Source organism: Rhinatrema bivittatum, chromosome 4 (genome assembly GCF_901001135.1).
Source record: "Rhinatrema bivittatum chromosome 4, aRhiBiv1.1, whole genome shotgun sequence".
NCBI lineage: Eukaryota > Metazoa > Chordata > Amphibia > Gymnophiona > Rhinatrematidae > Rhinatrema > Rhinatrema bivittatum.
In genome coordinates, this window is record NC_042618.1 from 216,430,554 (window position 1) to 216,455,588 (window position 25,035).

Below are 25,035 nucleotides of genomic sequence, written 5' to 3' on the forward strand. Positions count from 1 at the left end.
TTGTTGCTGCACTAGTATGAACAGCTTAAAGATATTGCCATAATTGAAAAGCTCACTTACTCATTGCATCATAAATTTTCGGTATATGACAAGGTGTGGGGTCCGTAGGAGGCCATGCATCCTGGTTAAAGATATGGTGGAACTGAGTGTTTCGGAAATCATTTAGGAGTCAGTTATTCTAAAGGATATATGTCACCACTGTATGTATTAAATGATGATTGTTCAGAACTTTCTTTTATTGTATGTTCCAGTTATAAATAGACAGTTACAAAAAAAATCTCCAGAGGATGCGATCTTGGTGCCATACACTGCCTTAGATCATCCAAAACTATGGAAGATCCCCCATCCCCACCCTGGCTCATAAAATCTCTGAGGGTCTTATGTTTGAAGCATGATTTTGGCTTGCCCCTTCATATCTAGTTTGCCCCCTCTTGCTCCCCAAATATTTCCATCTAGAGACACAACTGGCTGCAAGCTGCTAGGGGCTGAGGCGATAAGTTAACATTTATCTAGGAAAATCTACTAGCTACAAGTTATTATTTTTATAGTGCTATTGGACATATATAGGGTTGTATAAATACACATTTTAAATTTTATCCAAGTTTATTAATGTACTTCAAAGGAACTTAAAGTATATATTTATAAAAAGTATATTGTAACTAAGCAATGAGCAGAGGAACTGCCAAATAACTAAATTGTCAGAGACATCCTAAATTTGAAAACTATATAAGAACATAAGAACATGCCATACTGGGTCAGACCAAGGGTCCATCAAGCCCAGCATCCTGTTTCCAACAGTGGCCAATCCAGGCCATAAGAACCTGGCAAGTACCCAAAAACTAAGTCTATTCCATGTTACCATTGCTAGTAATAGCAGTGGCTATTTTCTAAGTCAACTTAATAGCAGGTAATGGACTTCTCCTCCAAGAACTTATCCAATCCTTTTTTAAACACAGCTATACTAACTGCACTAGCCACATCCTCTGGCAACAAATTCCAGAGTTTAATTGTGCATTGAGTAAAAAAGAACTTTCTCCGATTAGTTTTAAATGTACCACATGCTAACTTCATGAAGTGCCCCCTAGTCTTTCTATTATTTGAAAGAGTAAAAAACCAATTCACATCTACCCGTTCTAGACCTCTCATGATTTTAAACACCTCTATCATATCCCCCCTCAGCCGTCTCTTCTCCAAGCTGAAAAGTCCTAACCTCTTTAGTCTTTCCTCATAGGGGAGCTGTTCCATTCCCTTTATCATTTTGGTAGCCCTTCTCTGTACCTTCTCCATCACAATTATATCTTTTTTGAGATGCGGCGACCAAAACTGTACACAATATTCAAGGTGCAGTCTCACCATGGAGTGATACAGAGGCATTATAACATTTTCCGTTTTATTCACCATTCCCTTTCTAATAATTCCCAACATTCTGTTTGCTTTTTTGACTGCCGCAGCACACTGAATAGACGATTTCAATGTGTTATCCACTATGACGCCTAGATCTCTTTCTTGGGTGGTAGCACCTAATATGGAACCTAACATTGTGTAACTATAGCATGGGTTATTTTTTCCCTATATGCATCACATTGCACTTGTCCACATTAATTTTCATCTGCCATTTATCTGCCCAATTTTCCAGCCTCACAAGTTCTTCCTGCAATTTATCACAATCTGCTTGTGATTTAACTACTCTGAACAATTTTGTATCATCTGCAAATTTGATTACCTCACTCGTCGTATCTCTTTCCAGTTCATTTATAAATATATTGAAAAGTAAGGGTCCCAGTACAGATCCCTGAGGCACTCCACTGCCCACTCCCTTCCACTGAGAAAATTGTCCATTCAATCCTACTCTCTGTTTCCTGTCCTTTAGCCAGCTTGCAGTCCACGAAAGGACATCGCCACCTATCCCATGACTTTTTACTTTTCCTAGAAGCCTCTCATGAGGAACTTTGTCAAATGCCTTCTGAAAATCCAAATACACTGCATCTACCAGTTCACCTTTATCCACATGTTTATTAACTCCTTCAAAAAAGTGAAGCAGATTTGTGAGGCAAGACTTGCCTTGGGTAAAGCCATGCTGACTTTGTTCCATTAAACCATGTCTTTCTATATGTTCTGTGATTTTGATGTTTAGAACACTTTCCACTATTTTTTCTGGCATTGAAGTGGCAGGGGGGGGGGGGGAGCAGTGGACTGTGATGATAATACAAATTGGCAGTTGGAGCAAGCACGGGTAAGTATACATACATGCATGCCTCTGTGGATCCCTCCTACTGTTTCCTTGAATTGTGGTGAGACAGTGGGGTTTCTATTAAGCCGTAGAATGTTCTATGGGCCCTGCTGCCTTTCTCAGGAGTATACACCAGATTGGACCCCTCTTGCAAACCCTGCAATCCCATCTCTCCACTGTCTATTAAAAGATGGGTAAACTCACACAGATTGTGAGATTTACCTGGAGATTTACCTGGAGATTGGGAGGAGAAAGTGAAACGCAGGAAAATAAAGAAACATTATGCTTCTCTGGGTAGGTCGGAGGACAAGTGATGGAACCAGGCAACTGTCTTAAAAAACATAGAAATTCATATTCAAAGAATATTTGGTTAACTAATAGGGAGATTTACTAAATCACAATAGTTTATTGTGGGAGGGGCCAAATTTCAAGGGGAGGGCATCCCCATGATAAATTGGCGCCTCCCTGACAATGAAACTTTTTAGGATGGCACAAATGTGTGACAAAAAATCGCATCGTGGTCTGGGGCCATCCCATGCAATGGTAGCCCATCTCAACCGGGGCTGCCATCACATAAAGGCCCAAAACATTGCACCCCCCAAAGGACACAATTCACTCCTGGGGTCATCAGAGACCCTCCCCGACCCCTCCCCCTGCCTTCAGAGGTGGTTCAGGCCCCCCAAAATAAATATAACAATAATGAGGCCAATTGCGCAGTGATAGCCTACTCCCTTCCCCACCCCTCCCCTTAAACCAAAAACATAGCTAAACAATTTTCCTCACATTAGGCCCATCCCTTCCCTTCCCCTTCCTAAGAAACTAAAATCCCTGGGGTCTACTATCTAGTGGTCCCTCCCCACCAAAAACCCCAACTCCACCGCCTAAACATCCATACCTCTAAGATGCATGTTCAATAGCCAGCCGGGGCCCGGAGCACACCCTAGCTCCAGGTCCATCAATGCCATTTTTCAAAATGGCATCGACCTGACCTTGCCCTTATCATGTGACAGGGGCCAGGTCCAGGGGTCAGACCTAGGCCACATGGCCTAGGTCTTATCCCCGGATCTTGCTCCTGTCAAATAAGGGGTCCTGATGTTGAGATGATAAATAATATTCAATGCAAGAAATCAACTCTCATTCAGAAAAACAGATAAATCAAGGCAAATTACTGCATATATTCCAACATTAACAAAGAAACAAATACTAACACATTTCTTTTAATTTTATTTATACAGGTTCATTTTGTTAAAAAATGTTTCTTCACAGGTCAATTTCTCTTTGTAGTCCTTTCACTTGATCTATTTAACCCTGTAGCTCTATAAGCTCTCGATCCTTGTATTTCTTTTCTTACAGGTAAATCACACAAACTAAATACTAGGGATGTGAATCGTTTTAGGACGATTAAAATTATCGTCCGATAATTTTAATATCGTCTTAAACCGTTATGGAACACAATACAATAGAGATTCTAACGATTTATCGTTATAAATCGTTAGAATCGTGAGCCGGCACACTAAAACCCCCTAAAACCCACCCCCGACCCTTTAAATTAAATCCCCCACCCTCCCGAACCCCCCCCAAATGAGTTAAATAACCTGCGGGTCCAGCGGCGGTCCGGAACGGCAGCGGTCCGGAACGGGCTCCTGCTCCTGAATCTTGTTGTCTTCAGCCGGCGCCATTTTCCAAAATGGCGCCGAAAAATGGCGGCGGCCATAGACGAACACGATTGGACGGCAGGAGGTCCTTCCGGACCCCCGCTGGACTTTTGGCAAGTCTCGTGGGGGTCAGGAGGCCCCCCACAAGCTGGCCAAAAGTTCCTGGAGGTCCAGCAGGGGTCAGGGAGCGATTTCCCGCCGCGAATCGTTTTCGTACGGAAAATGGCGCCGGCAGGAGATCGACTGCAGGAGGTTGTTCAGCGAGGCGCCGGAACCCTCGCTGAACGACCTCCTGCAGTCGATCTCCTGCCGGCGCCATTTTCCGTACGAAAACGATTCGCGGCGGGAAATCGCTCCCTGACCCCCGCTGGACCTCCAGGAACTTTTGGCCAGCTTGTGGGGGGCCTCCTGACCCCCACGAGACTTGCCAAAAGTCCAGCGGGGGTCCGGAAGGACCTCCTGCCGTCCAATCGTGTTCGTCTATGGCCGCCGCCATTTTTCGGCGCCATTTTGGAAAATGGCGCCGGCTGAAGACAACAAGATTCAGGAGCAGGAGCCCGTTCCGGACCGCTGCCGTTCCGGACCGCCGCTGGACCCGCAGGTTATTTAACTCATTTGGGGGGGGTTCGGGAGGGTGGGGGATTTAATTTAAAGGGTCGGGGGTGGGTTTTAGGGGGTTTTAATGTGCCGGTTTTGCGATTTTTAGATTTTTAGATTTTTCACGATTTTTCACGATTTTTCACGATATTTTACCCCCCCAAACGGCAACAATACGATTCCCTCCCCCTCCCAGCCGAAATCGATCGTTAAGACGATCGAGGACACGATTCACATCCCTACTAAATACTTTTGTTACCCAAATTTGCCTGAAGCAAGCAACAACATCAGAGAAGTGCTTAAAACTCACAACTGTTTTTATATGAACTGTTTGATTGGTTGTGGTACACAAGTCTTTCCAGAAAACTCTTTTACTTTGTGTTCCAGGTCCTCTGATTCCCCTCAGCAGAGAATGCACACATGGTTCAATGAGTTTCTTAAACTTATTTAAAGTCTTAAAATTAACAGAACCCTTTCTCTGTTTATTCTGATCAGAATAATTTATAACCCTGTGTGCTCTGCAAATATGTGCTCAACAATTGAGCTTGCAATTATTGTCCATTGGGGTCCTTCACAGCAGGTGGTCTCCTGGTCTTCTGTGGGCTGGTTCCAATGACATAAATTGATCTCATAGTGCATGCTTCCTCAGCCTCTCTTGAGAATGTCATTCAGGCTTCTCCTGTAACACCTGTACTCCCCTTGCTTAAAAACTCAAAAAGAGAAACTATCTTCCTTGCACCATGTATTTTCTTTTTAAACTGTTTATTTAAACATCCTCAACAATTAAAGAGGCAATAATAATGTACATAATACCATATGCATCAATAAACATTTATTATACAAAGAGGAATATTAGAACCTACAACAGCTCATGCAGGGAGGACCCACACTTTGCTCGCAATAGCATGAATGAGTTACAGTGTGAAGGAAAAAAATTGCCCAATTAGATCTCATAACATTAATATCCATGTAAGATATTAAATACATATGAATCCTTATTCAGGAGCTGGCCAAGCTTCGGTAATGTACCAAACCGCATCATAAAATTTTAAGTTATGTCTTAACAAGTATGTAAGCTTCTCCATGTGCCATGTACTATGTCGTGTACCTGCCGATTCCACCTCACCAATGTAGTCACAGATTTCCACAGGATGGCAGTCATGAATATGCCCATATATATCAACTGGTTCGCCAACAGGCACTTGGAGGTTACCATTTGAGCATCCTCTCAAGTCCCCAAACGGCATAAGGCTACTGTGAGGTCTATGTCCGCTCCTAATATCTTGCCAGTTTCTACCTTAACTCTAGCCCAGAACCCTACTACATATGGGCAAGACAACCATATTTGTAGATACGTACCTGCTTATCCACATCCCCTCCAACATAAGGTAGAAGACCCAGAAAAAACCAAAGTAAAACAGTGGGCACCTTTACGCACTGTGGAGAAGCTAGATCATCAACTCCATTCTGTGACTACATATAGAAATTTTATGAGCCATCTTCCAAATAGTTCTCTACTCATCAGAATGGAGTAGAGGAGTAGCCTAGTGTTAGAGCAGTGGGCCAGGAGACCAGGGTTCGAGTCCTGCTGTCGCTCCTTGTGACCTTGGACAAGTCACTTTACCCTCCATTAACTCAGGCCTGGATTTATCAAAATGTGGTAAGTACCGCATGGGATAGCAAAAGGGGTGTGTTTTATCGCAATTTGCGATAATTACCTGTGCAAAGAGCTAAGTTAGTGCACATTGCAATACCATTTCAGATTCTGTGATAAGTGCCAAACCTGATGTATTTCCTGCATTCAACCACTGGGGGACCATTATTTCAATGATGAGAGAGAGAGAAAGAGAGTGAGAGAGAGAGAGAGACTGGCCATAATAGCATGGCCCATAGGCAGGTATTTGTATCCCTAGGGTAGGCCCACCTAGTTACTCGAGGTGGGGATTAGGTAAGTGTGTAGGGGGTTAGGGGCCACTTTGACATGCTACGTGACATCTACGAACAGAAGAGTGGTCTCTTGTGAAGATTTGCTGGCCTTCGGAGTGAGGAAACTCACTCCAAGATGAGATTTGGGCAATGTTCTCTCAAACTAGCTTGATGTTGGAGTGAGTTTCCTCACTCCGAAGGCCAGCAAATCTTCACAAGAGACCACTCTTCTGTTCGTAGATGTCACGTAGCATGTCAAAGTGGCCCCTAACCCCCTACACACTTACCTAATCCCCACCTCGAGTAACTAGGTGGGCCTACCCTAGGGATACAAATACCTGCCTATGGGCCATGCTATTATGGCCAGTCTCTCTCTCTCTCTCTCTCTCTCTCTCTCTCTCTCTCTCTCTCTCTCTCTCTCTCTCTCTCTCTCTCTCTCTCTCTCTCTCCCTCTCCCTCTCCCTCTCCCCCCCTTCACATCATCTGAAATAAGCCTTATGGGACACATTGCAAATGGTGATAAAACCTGTTAGCCCTCTGGGGATAGGGAAATACCTACAGTCCCTGAATGTAATCCACTTTGAAGTGCTTGAAAAAAAAGTGTGAAAAACAGAATACTGGGTCAGATGAAGGATTCATCAAGCCCAGGATCCTATTTCCAATCAAATTCAAAAGTACCCAAACATTAAATAGATCCCATGCTAATAATGCCAGCAACAAGTAATTGCTATTCCCTATTGATACAAGCTGCAATGGTGAATCACTAGCCATCTGGCAGAGTTGTATTGCCTTATATATTTTAGACATTCCTTTAAGAGGTGGATCTTCCCAAGCAAAGATTTTCTGCAGTAGTTTGAGAATCTGTGGTTCCCAGCCTCTCCTCCTGTATCTCTCCAGCTCTTCCAGTAAAGCTCTATAGAAGGGTAACAAGCTCTCCTGTATCCCATACTCTTCACATAGATCTGAACAGACTTTAGGGCTCACAGTTTCTCCAGAAATTTTAGGCCCTGCTTCTACCACTGAATCACATCTTTTTGCCGTGCAAACACTGATGTCCAGAAACTATACCTAAGAATGGAGAGTGCTGAAGGTGGCTGAGAGGACATACCCTACTAATTGTGTACTGCCTTCCAAATTCGCACCATATGTGAAATGTGCAAACTCATATTCCCTACTCTCTGAACAGTGGCACCAAGTCAAGCTACAACAATAACTTATGTAACTCCACTCCCCCCCCCCCCCCCCCCCCCCCCCCCCCCCCGCGAATTTAACTTCTAGGGAATATCATGGCACAGCTTGATCCCTATGCAATCAGACCATCAGACCTGCCACACAGTAATAACTTTGCAAGTTCAGGAAGGCCATACCACCCACTTCTTTTGGTCACCAGAGAGTTCGCAACTTTATGCGTGCTGATTTGTTTTGGCATAAAAATTTAGTGAGCACTCTATTGATCGAAGAGAAAAAACTGTCCGGCAAGAAACAGGGAACATGCTGGAATAAAGCAGAGTTGCTTACCTGAAACAGGTGTTCTCCCAGGACAGCAGGATGTTAGTCCTCACATATGGGTGACATCATCAGATGGAACCCTGACACAGAATACTTTTGTCAAAGTTTCTAGAACTTTGACTGGCACACTGAGCATGCCCAGCATGCCACTAACCCTGTGGCCACCAGGGGTCCCCCTTCAGTCTCATTTGTAGCAAAAGTATGAGCGAAAAATAAAATAATAAAACGGTATCGAACCCAACTCCATGGGGTGGCGGGCGGGTTTCGTGAGGACTAACATCCTGCTGTCCCGGGAGAACACCTGTTACAGGAAAGCAACTCTGCTTTCTCCCAGGACAAACATGATGGTAGTCCTCACATATGGGTGAATAGCAAGCTACAGACTGACTCATAATGAAGCAGACCAAGCAGCACACAACATGTGCAACAGGCACAACAACTGGGGTGCTGCTGGCAATGATGAGGCAGTCTAAAATTCACAGTGGGTCGAAGTAGGATGAGTTTGGTTACCTCACTGGGAATAAGTTCCTTAGGACAGGCTGGCCAAAGACAAAGTCTTGCCCCCCAGCCTTGCCCAGGGAGTAATGGGCTGTGAAGGTATGGAGAAAACTCCATGTCGCAGCCCTGCAGATGTCAGCAATTGGTGCTGAATGCTAGAGCGCTACTGACGTTGCCATGGCCCTGAGTGTGCCTTCACTTGTCCCTGGAGTGGAAGGCCTGCTTGCTGGTAACAGAATTCAGTGCAGTCTGCTAACCAGTTGGTGAGTGTCTGCTTGCCCACCACAACTCCAAGGTTGTTTTTGTTAAAAGACTTCCTGTGGACTTCCTGTGGACTTCCTGTGTACTGCGGTGCAGTCTAAATAAAATGCAAGCGCACGCTTACAATCCAGGGTATGCAGAGCTCGCTCACCCGGGTGAGTGTGAGGCCTTGGAAAGAAGGTGGGCAAGATGATGGACTGATTTAAGTAGAAATCAGTTACCACATTAGGAAGGATTTTAGGGTGAGTGTGGAGAACCACCTGGTCATGTAGGAACTTTGTGTAGGGTGAGTAGGAGTAGGAAGTTTGAGTAGGGTGAGTAGGCCATTGTAGAAAGACTAAATTAATTCTTTGCTTCTGTGTTTACTAATGAGGATGTTGAGGAGATACCAGTTCCAGAGATGGTTTTCAGGGGTGATGAGTCAGACGAACTGAACAAAATCACTGTGAACCTGGAAGATGTGGTAGGCCAGATTGACAAACTAAAGAGTAGCAAATCACCTGGACCGGATGGTATGCATCCTAGGGTACTGAAGGAACTAAAAAAAATGAAATTTCTGATCTATTAGTTAAAATTTGTAACCTATCATTAAAATCATCCATTGTACCTGAAGACTGGAGGGTGGCCAATGTAACCCCAATATTTAAAAAAGGTTCCAGGGGCGATCTGGGTAACTATAGACCAGTGAGCCTAACTTCAGTGCTGGGAAAAATAGTGGAAACTATTCTCAAGATCAAAATTTTAGAGCATATAGAAAGACATGATTTAATGAAACACAGTCAACACGGATTTACCCAAGGTAAGTCTTGCCTAACAAATCTGCTTCATTTTTTTGAAGGGGTTAATAAACATGTGGATAAAGGTGAACTGGTAGATGTAGTGTATTTGGATTTTCAGAAGGCATTTGACAAAGTCCCTCAAGAGAGGCTTCTACAAAAACTAAAAAGTCATGGGATAGGAGGCGATGTCTTTTCGTGGATTACAAACTGGTTAAAAGACATGAAACAGAGAGTAGGATTAAATGGTCAATTTTTTCAGTGGAAAAGGGTAAACAGTGGAGTGCCTCAGGGATCTGTACTTGGACCGGTGCTTTTCAATATATATATATATATATATATATATATATATATATATATATATATATATGATCTGGAAAGGAATACGACGAGTGAGGTTATCAAATTTGCAGATGATACAAAATTATTCAGAGTAGTTAAATCACAAGCAGACTGTGATACATTACAGGAGGACCTTGCAAGACTGGAAGATTGGGCATCCAAATGGCAGATGAAATTTAATGTGGACAAGTGCAAGGTGTTGCATATAGGGAAAAATAACCTTTGCTGTAGTTACACGATGTTAGGTTCCATATTAGGAGCTACCACCCAGGAAAAAGATCTAGGCATCATAGTGGATAATAATTTAAAATCGTCGGCTCAGTGTGCTGCAGCAGTCAAAAAAGCAAACAGAATGTTAGGAATTATTAGGAAGGGAATGGTTAATAAAACAGAAAATGTCATAATGCCTCTATATCGCTCCATGGTGAGACCACACCTTGAATACTGTGTACAATTCTGGTCGCCGCATCTCAAAAAAGATATAGTTGCGATGGAGAAGGTACAAAGAAGGGCAACCAAAATGATAAAGGGGATGGAACAGCTCCCCTATGAGGAAAGGCTGAAGCGGTTAGGGCTGTTCAGCTTGGAGAAGAGACGGCTGAGGGGGGGATATGATAGAGATCTTTAAGATCATGAGAGGTCTTGAACGAGTAGATGTGACTCGGTTATTTACACTTTTGAATAATAGAAGGACTAGGGGGCATTCCATGAAGTTAGCAGGTAGCACATTTAAGACTAATCTGAGAAAATTCTTTTTCACTCAACGCACAATAAAGCTCTGGAATTTGTTGCCAGAGGATATGGTTAGTGCAGTTAGTGTAGCTGGGTTCAAAAAAAGGTTTGGATAAGTTCTTGGAGGAGAAGTCCATTAACGGCTATTAATCAAGTTTACTTAGGGAATAGCCACTGCTATTAATTGCATCAGTAGCATGGGATCTTCTTAGTGTTTGGATAATTGCCAGGTTCTTGTGGCCTGGTTTGGCCTCTGTTGGAAACAGGATACTGGGCTTAATGGACCCTTGGTCTGACCCAGCATGGCAATTTCTTATGTTCTTAAGTTCTTAGGTCACAAGGGCCTGTATCTCACTTACCCTGCGAGCAGATGTAATGGCTACTAGAAAAATAATTTTCCATATAAGATGTTTGAGGTTGCAGGAGTGCAGGGGCTCAAAGGGAGGACCCATGAGCCATGCAAGTACTACATTGAGGTCCTATGCCATAACCGGTGGTCGTAGAGGAGGCTTAAGCTGTAGTAGGCTTCTCATGAAGCGACTCACCTGGGGTTGAGCCGTTAGCGGGTAGAGATGTGCATTCGTTTTTGCCGAATTGGAAAATGTCAACAAAATTGTCCCATTCCACACTGGGCGACGAAAGGCCTTACTACTTTAGGACAGGTTTGGAGGGGGGATACTATCATGTCTTTTGATGATCTTAAAACACGGTTCCTCCTGAACTCTACGGATTATTTTGCCTATGGCCAATTGCGACACTTTTTGTACTCCAAAGAGGTGTTCCCGGATATGCTTAAAGGGAAATCTTTATTTGAAGGTATGTGTGATAAAGCGCATCAGGTGCGGGGAGTTATTTCTAAACTTTATGGTGTCTTAAACACGGTGAGCGACTACTCCGCAAAATTTCTTTTGGCTTGGGAGAAGGATCTGGGCATTACAGTCCCGGCAGATGACTGGGACCAGTGCTTTCTGCGGACTAGCCGGAGTACTATTTTGGCCTCCATAGTGGAAAATAGTTATAAAGTTTTAGTACAATGGTATTATACGCCGGTTCAACTGGCTAAAATGTTCTCTGGCAGAAGTACTCAATGCTGGAGAAACTGTGGACAGATTGGCGACTATTTTCATATGTGGTGGTCTTGCTCTCCGGCCCTTGTGGCGTCAGCTAGAGAGCTGGCTCAGTGAGGTGCTGCTCACCCCAGTAACATTATCTCCTCAAATTGCGCTTTTGAATTTTCCTGTGGATATTTTGCCTAAATCTCAATGTTCCTTTGTGAAGGCAGCTCTAATGGCCCTACGGGGGGTCCTAGCTCGTGATTGGCGGAGTGCCCATGTGCCCCCATTTGATAGTGTTTTGAGGCGCCTTCACTGGGTGTACTATATGGAGAAATTAACTGCAATTAAGTACGATCGCTTAGCGCGTTTTGCTGCACCTTGGAAATGGTATCGGCAGTGGCAATTGTCACATTGTCAGGTTCCTCTTTGAACATACCTTTTCACTGGCGTTCAGTGGTTGGGACTGTCCCTTTTGATTTTTATGCTACTATAGCCTTGGGTGCGGCCTTGTATTTGGACATAGGGATAATGGGGTTTTTACTGTTGCCCATGTTCTCTGATTTCGTTTCATATTTTCTTTATTTCTGCACAACGTTTTTCTTTTGCTACTTGCTTCTCTTCCTTGTGGGGGGAGGGGGGTTGGGAGTGGTTTTGTTAATGTTAAAAAGACGGGGTTGTTCTGATGTGATGGATGTACTGCCTGTATTATGGCTGTTCTCTTTCTTTGTATAATTTTTTTTTTTTTTTTTTTTACTATGTACTGGCTGTGCCTCTTTCTTACTGATGGCTACCCTGTGAATAAACAGTTTATTACAAAAAAAAAAAATTGTCCCATTCAGCATGTTTCAGGGAGCCCGAAAAAGATCGGGATTTTCCCGTTTTTTTGCAAAAATTCGTTTTTCTGATTAGTGTGCGCTAACTCCCGTTAGCACGCACTAACAAAAACTAACAAAATCTAACGGTTTTTGTTAGTGCGCACTAACGGGGATTCAGCGTGCACTAATGGGAGTTAGTGCGTGCTAACGGGGAGTTAGCGCGCACTAACTAAAAATCGATTTTTCGCGAAAAAAAAGACCCAAACCAAAAAACCCCGAAGAACGACACGAACACAAAAAAGGATGCACATCTCTATTAGCGGGGCATCCCCTACTCCTTGATGATAAGTAGAGATGGCACTAAGGTGAATTCGGATAGATGACGTCTGGAGACTAGATTCCGAGAGGTGCCAGAGATAATCTAAGAGTGTAGGGCAAATGAAGGAATCGAATCCTTTCTGTGTGCACCACATAATAAACCTCTTCCACTTAGAGCGGTAAGACTTCCGTGTGGAAGGATTTCGTGGAGCTACGAGGATTTGAGAGATGCCCCTAGAAAGATTTAGGGGCTGTAGTATCAACTTTTCAACATCCAGACCATCAGAGGCAGGGTCTGGAGGTTTGGGTGGCGTAATTTACTGTGATTCTGTGTTATGAGGTTGGGCGCTTTGCCCAGGCGAATGGATTCCTGGACGGAGAGGTCGAGAAGTATGGGAAACCAGACTTGGCATGGCCAATACGGGACTATGAGTATCACTGAGCCTCGGTCCTGTTGTGGCTTTACGAGAGTCTTGCTTATTAGCGGAATTGGAGGGTACACATATAGCAGGTCCATGTTCCAGGGGCAAGCAAAGACATCCATGGTTGGTGCTCTTCGGTCCCTATATAGGGAGCAAAAGCGTTCCATTTTGCGGTTCTGTTTGATGATTGGCTGACCCCAGAGGTGGAAGATTCTGGTCACAACAGAGGGATCCAGAGACCACTCGTGTGGTTGGAAACGTCGAATGAGGTGGTCCGCCAGTGTATTGTGTGTGCCTACCAGATAAGTGACTCGCATAGAATTGAGTGAGACAGAGCCCAGGCCCAGATGTGCGCTGCCTCCTGCAGAGCAGATAAGAGCCCATGCCCCCTTGTTTGTTCAGGTACCACATTGCTACTTGGTTGTCTGTTTGAATCAAGACTACTTTGTTGGAGAGGTACTCCTTGAATGCATAAAGTGCATAGCACATCGCTCGAAGCTCCAGAAAATTGATCTGAAAAGTTGCTTCAGTTTTTGTACAAGTCCCTTGGGTCTGAAGGCCTTTGAGATGAGCCCCCCAACCTAGGTTGGAGGTGTCCATGGTTAAGGTCACCTGAGGAGCTGGTTGCTGGAAAGGTAGACCTGTTTGTAAGTTGGCCTTGACTGTTCACCAAGTAAGGGACAAATGAAGTTGACTGGTTATGTGGACAAGGGACATAAGCGGCTGAGTGGCTTGATGCCACTGAGACTTTAAAGTCCATTGTGTCAGTCTCATGGCTAAGCGTGCCATTGGGGTGACATGGACTGTTGATGCCACATGGCCGAGCAACATCAGTAGCTGTTCAGCCGAGGCTGTTTGTCGACTGCGGATACAGCTGATGAGGTTGGTCAGTGTGGTTGTGCAGTCGTTGGGTAAGAACCCTTTGGCCACTGTGGTGTCTAGGTCGGCTCCTATAGAAGAGATATGGTGAGACGGTGTTAAATAGGATTTTGTGTATTTGATCGGAAATCCAAGTGAGTGCAGGAGCCGTATAGTGAGACCGAGGGAGTCGAGGGCTCCTTGTCTGGACTGGCTTTTTATGAGCCAGTCGTCCAGATATGGGAAGACGTTTACGCCCTTGCGGCACAAATGTGCAGTCACTACTGCCAGGCACTTTGTGAATACTCGAGGAGCTGAGTCTAGGCCGAATGGCAGTACTCTGTATTGATAATGTCCTTGACCCACCACGAATTGCAGGTACTTGCAATGAGGAGGGAATATTGCAATGTGGGTGCAAGCGTCTTGAAGGACCAGAGAGCAGAGCCAATCCCCTTGATGTAGCAGAGGGAGCATGGTGCCCAGGGACACCATTCTGAACCGTTCCTTGTAAAGAAATGTGTTTAAGGCACAGAGATCCAGAATAGGCTGGAGGCCGCCTGTCTTTTTTGGAATTAGGAAGTACCTGGAGTAGAACCCTCTCCCCTGCTGATTTGACGGAACCTGTTCCACGGCTCTAGCCAACAGAAGGGTCGAGAGCTCTGACTCAAGAAGTTCTGTGTGATCGTCCCAGCTCCAGGATGGAATGGGTGGGAAGTCTGTGGGTATAATTGAAAAATTTAGACGGTAACCATGGGTTATGATGGACAGTACCCATTGGTCCATGGTAATTGGGTGCCAATTGCTTGCAAAGTGGCAAAGACGGCCTCCCACTGGTGAACTGGGTTGTGGGATCAAGGGGGAATGGCTGCTGCTCTCTGGAAAGGAGTCAAAATCCAGATGCAGGACCAGCTTGTGGAGCTGGCTGTGCTCTAGGTGTCCTCGCTTGGCATGCATGTCCTCTCTGAGGGGCCCGAAATAGCCTAGCATGGGACGCGGGAAGATAATGCCTGCATGGTTGGTAGAATTGTTTTCTGATGTCCCTTTGTGTGCCCCTGCAGGCTGCGAAGGGAACATCTGGGGAAACAATTGACAACTGACGCAGGGTCTCATGATGGTCTTTTAACTGGGCCACTGCAACCTGGATCTTGTCCCCGAACGGGTTATTTCCTGTACAGGGTAGATCTGCACGTTTGTCCTGCACCTCCGGACGTAGGTCTGAAGCCTTGAGCCAGGCCCAGTGCCTAGCACTGATGCCCACTGCCGAGACTCTGGTTGCTGTTTCAAAAGAGCCGTAAGCAGCTCTGACTTCATGCTTACCTGCTTCCAATCCTTTTTGCAGAATGAAGGACAAGTTCTCTTGTTGTTGTTGTGGTAATGTCTCTGCAATTCCTGGACTTGTTTCCAGAGATTTCTAGTATATTGGGTCATATATAGTTAATATGCTGCTATTTGCGCTATCAACATGGACCCTTGAAAGATTCTGCATCCCAATACATATAATGCCTTCTGTTCCTTACCAGGAGGAGCAGAGGAGTGTGGATGTGATCTTTTAGCTTTTTTCTGTGCTGATTCCACCACTACAGAATGGTGGGTCAGCTCACTTTTTTGAAAACCTGGGGCTTGTTGGACCAGGTAAATAGCATCTGTCTTTCTGTTGACTGGAGGTACAGTACCTGGATGGTCCCACAGGCAGTGCAAGATGTCAAGAAGAACTTCGTCTCCTGGTATTGCATTATCTCCTTTGGAGCGTCTACAAACTGTAAGACCTCCAACACCTTTTGCTTCCTCCCTCTTCTCCCTCTTCTCCCCTTCACAGACTCATCCCTTCAAACTTTCTCACCAGCTCCCTCCACTCTACCTCCCCAGCTCCTTCACACCCTTCTGTACCCTGTCTCATACCCCTACCCAATCAATAAATATCCACTGTCCTTCCAATCCCTGTCCCCATTCTCTCTCATCCTCTATTTTCCTACCCAGTCACCACTAGTCTCTGATTGTCTGCTCATCCACTCCTCCACCCAATTCCTAAATCCATGCTTATGCCCATCGTAGTCTCCACTTAATCCCAGAGCCCTCAAATTCCTTTATAACCAAATCCCCATGTTCTTGAATCCCTGCTCTCCCATCCCCAACTCCCCACTGCTGCCCCTAGCCAAAGCTTCTAAGCTGCTTTTCCTGCTTCCTGGACCTAGGGGTCTGTCTCCTTTCACTTCTGCTCTGCTGCATTTCCTCTATTCTCTCCACCATTCTCAATCTTCCTGGGCAATACCTTCCAGAGTTTGCCTAATTTCTGGTTTTGAACCTTCTGGCAGAGAGCCCGGGGCTTCTCCTTCTTCCACGACCATACAGGAAGAACAGTCAACGTCTGGAGCTTCCTTCTTACTCTTCTTATTGCTGCCACCTTTCCATACATGCTCTGTACACCTACTAAGCATTATATGGGAGGCAAAGGTGCTCATGGCAGAAACAAGAGAAGCAAGAAAGAAGCTCTGGACACTGGCTGCTTTTCCTGTATGGCTTGTGGAAGAGAGAGGGGTGGATTTTAACTTGGGTGGCAAGACAATTTTTGATGTGGGCCATTTACTACCCTTGTAGCAATGTCTACGTCTGTGGCAGCTCAAGTATCAATTCTGAGGAAATAGACATTTTTGCTGCAAATTTTCTGAAATTCTATGGTACATTTGCAGATATTTGGATATTTTGCATATTATACTATACAAATGTATTTTTATGTATTAAGTCATTTTCTAATCTTGCTTGTATGTATGAATAATTTATTTTGCTCTTTGCAGAGTTTTATTGATGGGAGATCTCAGATATCAGGGTGGGGAAGGTGAGGAAGAGATAGGTATGAAAGGAGGGAGAATTTCAGATAGGGGAAGGAAAATGAAGAAGGTTCAAATATTGGGAGAGGAGAAAGAGAGTATTGGGAATGGGGTAGGAGGAAGGAGAATGGAGGAAAAGAAGAAGGGAAGATCAGAGATGGGGAAGTTCTGCGATCTTGGGGAGGATCTGTCTCCATTTCTGCCTCCTTTTACTTCCCTACCTCTGGTCCTCACACACACACACCTACCCTTGGTCCTTTTTCTCTCCCTTGTCCACTCATTCTAATTTGCCATATCCCTACACACCAAGTGCCAAAATACATACACTTCCTCCCTTCCCTTCCTCCTTCCCTTCCTCCTTCTAGACCTCTCATCCCTCCCCTATCCCACAACTCATCTCACTATCCCCCAGTCCCTTTTTTCACTCCCCACCCCTTTCACATATCCCCTGATTCCCTCAGCCTCTTTTTTACTCACCCCATCTTCCCAGCCACTCTTTCACACAACTCCCCAGCTGATCCCCACAAGCTCGTCTTTAGCCTGCTGATCTACCATCTCCACCCCTCCTCGTCTCCCTGCTGATCATACTTGCAGTAAAAAGAGGTGAGCGGCAGCACCTCAGGACACATCCTTCTCCTCTGGTTCCTGGGGCCCGACTAGCATTGTGAACAGTAAGGGACACCTATAGTAGGGTGCAGTTCAAAGCGGCAGTTGAGCCTCAGGTGGCAGAGGATGAGGACACAGCTCAAGGTGCTGTTACCCACTTCCTCCTCCACCTGCTAAACCAGTCAACCTGGAGAGACAGAGAATCACCTCTCTGTCTAACCTTTGCTCTAGTAAGCTTTTATAGCACTCACTTTAAACTCTACCTAAATAGTTAATTTTTAATTGTCCCTGCTTTGTGTGAGAGTTCAGTTGGTCTAATAATCACCTTTTAGAAATAATTGGGAAGTATATCTTGTAATTACTTTCCACTGTGTCTATTAGGTGTAAACCTTGGCTTTGTTTAATGGCACTACTTGACTGTTTCTGTTTTCCGTCCTAATTGGCACAAATCACTTGTCCTCTTTTTTTTAATCCATGTCTTGACTCAGTCTCTAATTACATTGCCAGGTGTGAGCAGAAGACATTTGGAGTGCATTTTTAGCTTCTGAATGCCAAATTATGCCATCACACACCAGGAAGTAAACCCGAGCTAATCAGACTAAAGTCAAGTTGTCAGCCAGAGGATCACTACTTTTCGCTTCTAACTGCTTGTGAAACCTGCTAGAAATACAAGCTAAAAATTACTTGCTACTGTTTATATATATGTGTGTGTATTTCCATGTGATCCCCAGATAGCTTCTCAATATAGCAGATTTAATTTATAAGAACTTTCTGTTTGCAGTAGCTTTTCCAGGTACCAGCATGTCCCTACGGATGTAATTCCAGATATAAAAGCACTGTCTAGTCCCAAAACTGCGACTAGGCGCTGGGAGCCCATTTCAACATAAAATTACTGTAGCTAGAGTGTTTGAAAAAGTGTTGCTGCCTGAGATTGAAGTAAATGTATTCATTCTGGAGGCGTGTGCAGAGGTGACTAGAAGGTCCTGAGATTTTTACTGAATAGCTTTTTTGAATGTGGCATTTGGTGGAGATTTGTACACCTATGGTGACCTTATCTTACCACATGGCAAAAGTAAAGCACCATCGCCGGGCCTATTTTCAAAAGGCCCGGCGATGCGCATAAAGCCCCGGGACGCATGTAAGTCCCGAGGCTTGCAAAAAGGGGCAGTCCAGGGATGGGGACGGGGTGGGAGGGAATGGGGGAAGGCAGTGTGGCTCAGCGCGCCCAAGGGGGCGCACAATTGTGCGCCCCCTTGGGCGCGCCGACCCCCGGTTTTATAACATGCGTGCGCACCAGGTAGCGCTTGCACATGTACGCCCACGCGCACCTTTTAAAATCTACCCCTATATGGCTTAGACATTTTGAAGACTAGAGGCCCATGTGACTGACTATCTGTATCTAAGGAGGTACTTTCATAAATGGAAATAATTAGTAATGGATTAAATATGTGGGAATGAAACTACACGGGCGAATTTTCAAAGGGCCACCGGCCCGCGCATGATATAAAATCGGATGGCCGCACGCATGTATAGGCGGCGTGCACAGGGGGGGTAATTTTCGTAAAATATGTGCAGCAACGCAATCGGGCCTTCCCCAGTTTCTTCCCAGTCTGCTCCAATTAAGGAGCGGATTAGGAGGGCACTTCACTAGCCCCCTACCTACACTTACTCTCTCTTTCCCTCTCCACCCCTAAACCTAACCTGTCTTTCCCTACATTTTTTATTTTATCACAAGTTACATGCGCCGGCCAGGAAGAGCAGCTAATGGCCACTGTCCCAGCCGGCCTCCGTCCCGCCCCTCCCTGCCCAAACCACGTCCCCAGCCTGCCCCTTTTTTAGGACCCGGCACTTGTGCATGGATCAGGACTTATGCACTTGGCTGGGCCCTTTTGAAAATGTGCGCAGGACCCGGCCACGCGTGTAAGTCCTGATTTTTTTACACACGCGGCCCTTTGAAAATTCACCTGGAAATTCAGGGAAAGGTAGGTTAGGTTTCGAGGGTGGGGAGGAGAGGGGAAGAGGGAGGAACTGTAGGTAGAGGATAGGCCCGATTGCATCGTCACGCATATTTTATGAAAATTTGTCATCGTCCCCCGTCCCCGTCCCCCCCCCCCCCCCCCCCGGCATGTGGATGTTATACAATCAGCACATCCATATCCACGTGCCGAGAACCGCACACACATGGACGGCCGTGTGCTGCTTTGAAAATCTACACCTATATTTCAGCTTATAACAACATAACTTGGAAATTGATGAATGAACATATCATAAATCCTATTTTTTCCCACTAATTTAACGTAAATAATCCATGGACCAAAGAATGACAAGGGATGGGGGGGAGTAGAGATTATCAAGCGTTCTATAACTCACAGAATGTTTTTCATCACTGAGGACAATTGCATTAAAGTTTTTTAAAATTCCTCTTCCGCTCCATTCATGCTCTGTGTTCACCACCTCTTTCCACCTCCCTTTCTCAGAATGGGTACTGCAAATCACTGATCCAAATCTGTCACACAACTTCAGATCATAGACACAGGCATATGCTTTTCTAATACACATATATTTTTCTATTTGCATTTTTAGTATCAAAATCTGAGAGCAAAGCACATAAAAGAGAAGACAGTTGTGTGAAAAATGAAAGGACTGGAGACTCTGGTAGGCTCCCACAGCCAGGATATGAGACATGGCTGACAAAACTGAATCACAGTCTTTCACAAGAAATAGATCACCAGTTGAAGACTGAGGAGAGGCAAGCCCAGGCATTACATATTTACTCAAAACTGCAGAAAACCCAGCTCTCTGGAAATCAAAAGGTTCAGAAAATGAATATCTCCAAATTTGAAGACTGTAAGTTTCTATCTTTTAAGTCTTTTGCTGTTACTTGAGTTTTACAAATATTTTTTAAAGAAATCTGACACTAAATGCCAATGTGCACACATGAGGCTGCATATGTACGCTTGCCAATCTATTCACTTGAAATATTTGCTTGCTGTGCAAATTTAAAAAAATATATGTTATATTGTATGGCAGTACATAGGGAAAAATGAATGTCCATTGAAAACTTTTAAGGATTTCTTTTTCACAATCATTTTTATTTAAGAAAATATAATGCAGAATTGTATAGGAATCCTTATTGTAATCCTTATATGGAAACTTTAAAACTAATGGATATAATTAGATTACAAACATAAAGGGCCCAATATTGACCGCTGGCTGGATATGACTTATCCAGCTAAATTACAGGGAATATTCAGTGGCATGGCTATATCCATCCACTTATATATCACTACTTTGTTTCAATGTAAACTGGTGTGATATTTTGAATTGAATGTCGGTATAAAAAAGCAAATAAATAAAATAAATAAATACTTAGCCAGATAAGTTATATCCAGCTAAGTTAGACCAGCTCTATGGTTGGTCTAACTTATCTGATTAACTTAACCTGATAAGAATGCCGCCCTGATCTGCCCACCCATAAATTGACCAGCTAAAAGATAGCAGGATAAGTTCTACTTAACTGGCTATCGAGCCCTGAACGTGCTTTCAATATCAGGCCCATCATGTTTATTTCAAATGTGGGAGCCTACCATTTTCTCAATAAAAATCCATTGAATAGAATACACTGTTTAAAAGTCAAGTTATATAGCCCTATTCCTTGGTAATTGGTTAGGAGACTTGCACAATACTGTAAATAGAGCAGGGGAATGGTTTAGAGTGGTTTCTTGACCCTTGACCTTATTTCATGGCGACTCCATGATATGAGTATGCTGAGTTCACTCTCTCCCCCAATTCTAGCCATTGAAAACATCTTGTTAATTGACTTTCAAAAAAAAAAGTCAGATCCTGGTTTCTTGATCATACCTTTCATGAACTCTCCTGAAAATTGCTGTGTGTTTATGAGCAGTCAGATATTTGGTCTACTGTATTTTGGTGTTTGTGGACTAAGGGAAGTTATATTTGGTTGGGAGGGAGGGAAGGACTGTGGTTTTTTTTTCCCCTTCATATTTCTTGAGGGGGAAGAGGGAGGGTAGATGTGTTAATCTGATAACCTGTAATATTTGTAGTATTTATATGTAATCCACTCTGAGCTTGTGATGGTTGTTATCCATGAGTTGCCCCATAAACTAGCGGTGTAGTGCCAGGGGAGTCAAATCCAGGCTACCAACGATAGAGGGACTTTTATTAGGCCAGCCACCTTCCCTTCAGGTTGAGCCCTCTGATGCTGGTGGCTAGTGAGGCATAAGAAGTGGGGTTGGACCCTGGCATGAACAGGAGGCAAGAGGCCTGGAGCAAACCAGGAACAAACCAGGAATCAAGAAACCCAGAAGAACAGGTAGGAGCATTGAATGTAGAATCTGAAGGTGAAGCAGTCTTCCAGATGCAGAAACAGAGCCAGAGTAGAAGGACCAGAAGGAAGGACAAAGCTCTGGCAATTGACTACTGAGACTACATCAGTATAAGTACAAGTCTATACAGGAGACAAGATGGCCACTGGGGGAATTGAGGAGCACAGAGCTGGGAGGACTACGCAGACAGTTCAAGTGGCTCACATCACCACTTGCAGACTGGAGGAGCATTCTCAATGGATTCTTACAGGCAGGGCCGGCGCATCCATTAGGCAAACTTCGGCAGTTGCCTAGGGCGCCGAAGAGCAGCCACGTGGTGCCGCAAACGGGGCCTATCCCGCTCGCGGCTGAAACAGGTAGAGGGGGAGTGACCAGGGAGGGGCAGCGCAAGGATCGCCTAGGGCAGCCAATACCCTTGCACTAGCCCTGCTTACAGACTATTTGCTTAGAAAGAACAAAATACTAAATACAATAAATGAAATCAGGAAAACAATTCTTCAAATTATAATGAAGCTGATAACAGAATTCAGTGTGGAGCCTACTTGGATCAGCTACTAAATGGCCCTAGGTCCCTGCTTTAAACTTTTGCAACGGTGAGGCTTCCATCTGTTTCTGCCTCTCCCAACCTGGAGGGTTTGGATTGGATGTCTCATTCTATTTAGTGCAGCCATTTTAGTAGGGATGTGAATCGTTTTAGGACGATTAAAATTATCGTCCGATAATTTTAATATCGTCTTAAACCGTTATGGAACACAATACAATACAGATTCTAACGATTTATCGTTATAAATCGTTAGAATCGTGAGCCGGCACACTAAAACCCCCTAAAACCCACCCCCGACCCTTTAAATTAAATCCCCCACCCTCCCGAACCCCCCCCAAATAACTTAAATAACCTGCGGGTCCAGCGGCGGTCCAGAACGGCAGCGGTCCGGAACGGGCTCCTGCTCCTGCATCTTGTCGTCTTCGGCCGGCGCCATTTTCCAAAATGGCGCCGAAAAATGGCGGCGGCCATAGACGAAAAAGATTGGACGGCAGGAGGTCCTTCCGGACCCCCGCTGGACTTTTGGCAAGTCTCGTGGGGGTCAGGAGGCCCCCCACAAGCTGGCCAAAAGTTCCTGGAGGTCCAGCGGGGGTCAGGGAGCGATTTCCCGCCGCGAATCGTTTTCGTACGGAAAATGGCGCCGGCAGGAGATCGACTGCAGGAGGTCGTTCAGCGAGGGTTCCGGCGCCTCGCTGAACGACCTCCTGCAGTCGATCTCCTGCCGGCGCCATTTTCCGTACGAAAACGATTCGCGGCGGGAAATCGCTCCCTGACCCCCGCTGGACCTCCAGGAACTTTTGGCCAGCTTGTGGGGGGCCTCCTGACCCCCACGAGACTTGCCAAAAGTCCAGCGGGGGTCCGGAAGGACCTCCTGCCGTCCAATCTTTTTCGTCTATGGCCGCCGCCATTTTTCGGCGCCATTTTGGAAAATGGCGCCGGCCGAAGACGACAAGATGCAGGAGCAGGAGCCCGTTCCGGACCGCTGCCGTTCCGGACCGCCGCTGGACCCGCAGGTTATTTAAGTTATTTGGGGGTGGGGGATTTAATTTAAAGGGTCGGGGGTGGGTTTTAGGGGGTTTTAATGTGCCGGTTTTTCGATTTTTCGATTTTTCGATTTTTATTTTTTAACGATTTTTCCACGATTTTTCACGATATTTTACCCCCCCAAACGGCAACAATACGATTCCCTCCCCCTCCCAGCCGAAATCGATCGTTAAGACGATCGAGGACACGATTCACATCCCTACATTTTAGTGTTCAGTGGACTCAATTTGAGTTGGTATCAGAGCAGTAGGATTTTTTCCATTCCCTGGTGAGGTCTCCCAGCCTTATAATGAACTTTATTTTTGAAGGGGTTCCCCTTTGTGCACACCCTGCCAGAGGGTTAGTTGCATTGAAATAGATTTTTCCCGGCTTCCCTTTGGGGCAAAAGTGCTCTCAACCCAGAGACCTGAAGACCCGTGAGCCAATACTACACCCTAGGTGAGACAAGGACCAGTGACAGATCCTTCTATTGTTTTTGATGGCCAAGATGTATCCTCACTTTTTTTCAAATATGGAAAGTCCTGTCTGAGTTCAGTTTATTCACAATCACCCAGCCTGTCCTGGTCCCATGGGGTGGAGATCCAATTGAGAAACTCCAGAGACCTTGGACCTTCTCCTCAATGTTGATGCAGCATCCAATACCACACAGACTGAGAGAGATACACCCCACTGCCTGGGCCATAAGTGAGAGCTTCCCCCCACAAAAAGGATTCCACCCTTGGGACAGAAAGTAAAGTTATGGGAGAAGTGCTAACTGGAGCTGCCCTGAAGAACAAATAAGTTTGTGTGCCCTTGGGACTTAAACCCCCCAGCAAGGATTACATCAGTATAGGGGTTGGTCTAGAATACCATAAAAAATGGATTTATTTGACATGCAGGACTCCTAAATTGTGTTTGTTTTTTTTAAATAGCCCCCCCCCCCCATTTTTCTCTCTTTTATGTATTTTTCAAACCAGATGGCATGCGTTAGGAGGGATAAAGAGCAGTCTTCTCGGAGATATACTCTCAGCACCATTCACTTGGCAGCAGTCATCAATACTCTACTACCTTCCCCATAGAATGTAGCACATCACTTCTGCCAGCCTTGTCAGATAGAAGGTTCAAACCCATGGCCCACTGAAATTTTGTTTAATGAATGCAATTCATATACGCATGTACAGGGTTTTGTAGAGAATTGCTTAAGTATTTTAGAATCTGTGAGGTTTTAAAATTCATGTATTCTGCTCCCTAAAGTATGCATGTACTTTTCAGTACACACACAATTTCCTATGTACTCAGTTTTTCAATACACGTGTATGTTTTTGCATGCACCGTCTTGATTTCTTTTAACTGTCTTGATTTCTTTTTTGATAACCGTCTTGATTTCTTTTTTGAGGAAAGTCGGTATATAAAAACATGTAAATAAATAAATAAATAAATGCACATACGCAATTCCAGTTTTGCTGGGGTGGGCTCATTCCAAACGTATCCCCTTGCAAGACATCCAAATTTCACTACGAGGGTCATAGCCAGGCTTGCCTCCCTGGTGGTAAGGAACAAGCACCTGTTCTTCCCCATCCAGGAGCAAAGAAGGAATAACCACACTATGAGGCAGGCCTGGTTGAGACTCCCACACTGCTTCCTGATTCTCACCGAACTGCTGCCCACTCTTCACACTCCAGTGAAAATGTGCTGCA

The 25,035-nt window shown here is 44.9% G+C and overlaps 1 protein-coding gene across 3 annotated transcripts in view; it reads left to right on the forward strand.

Moving 5' to 3' along the window:
• LOC115090504 overlaps positions 1-25,035 on the forward strand; it is a 991,523-nt gene that overhangs the window by 772,946 nt on the left and 193,542 nt on the right. For all 3 annotated transcript variants that reach the window (XM_029599682.1, XM_029599683.1, XM_029599681.1), the window contains one exon: positions 20,009-20,272. In XM_029599682.1, the coding sequence (XP_029455542.1) occupies positions 20,009-20,272 (264 nt within the window). The remainder of the gene's footprint in view (positions 1-20,008; positions 20,273-25,035) is intronic.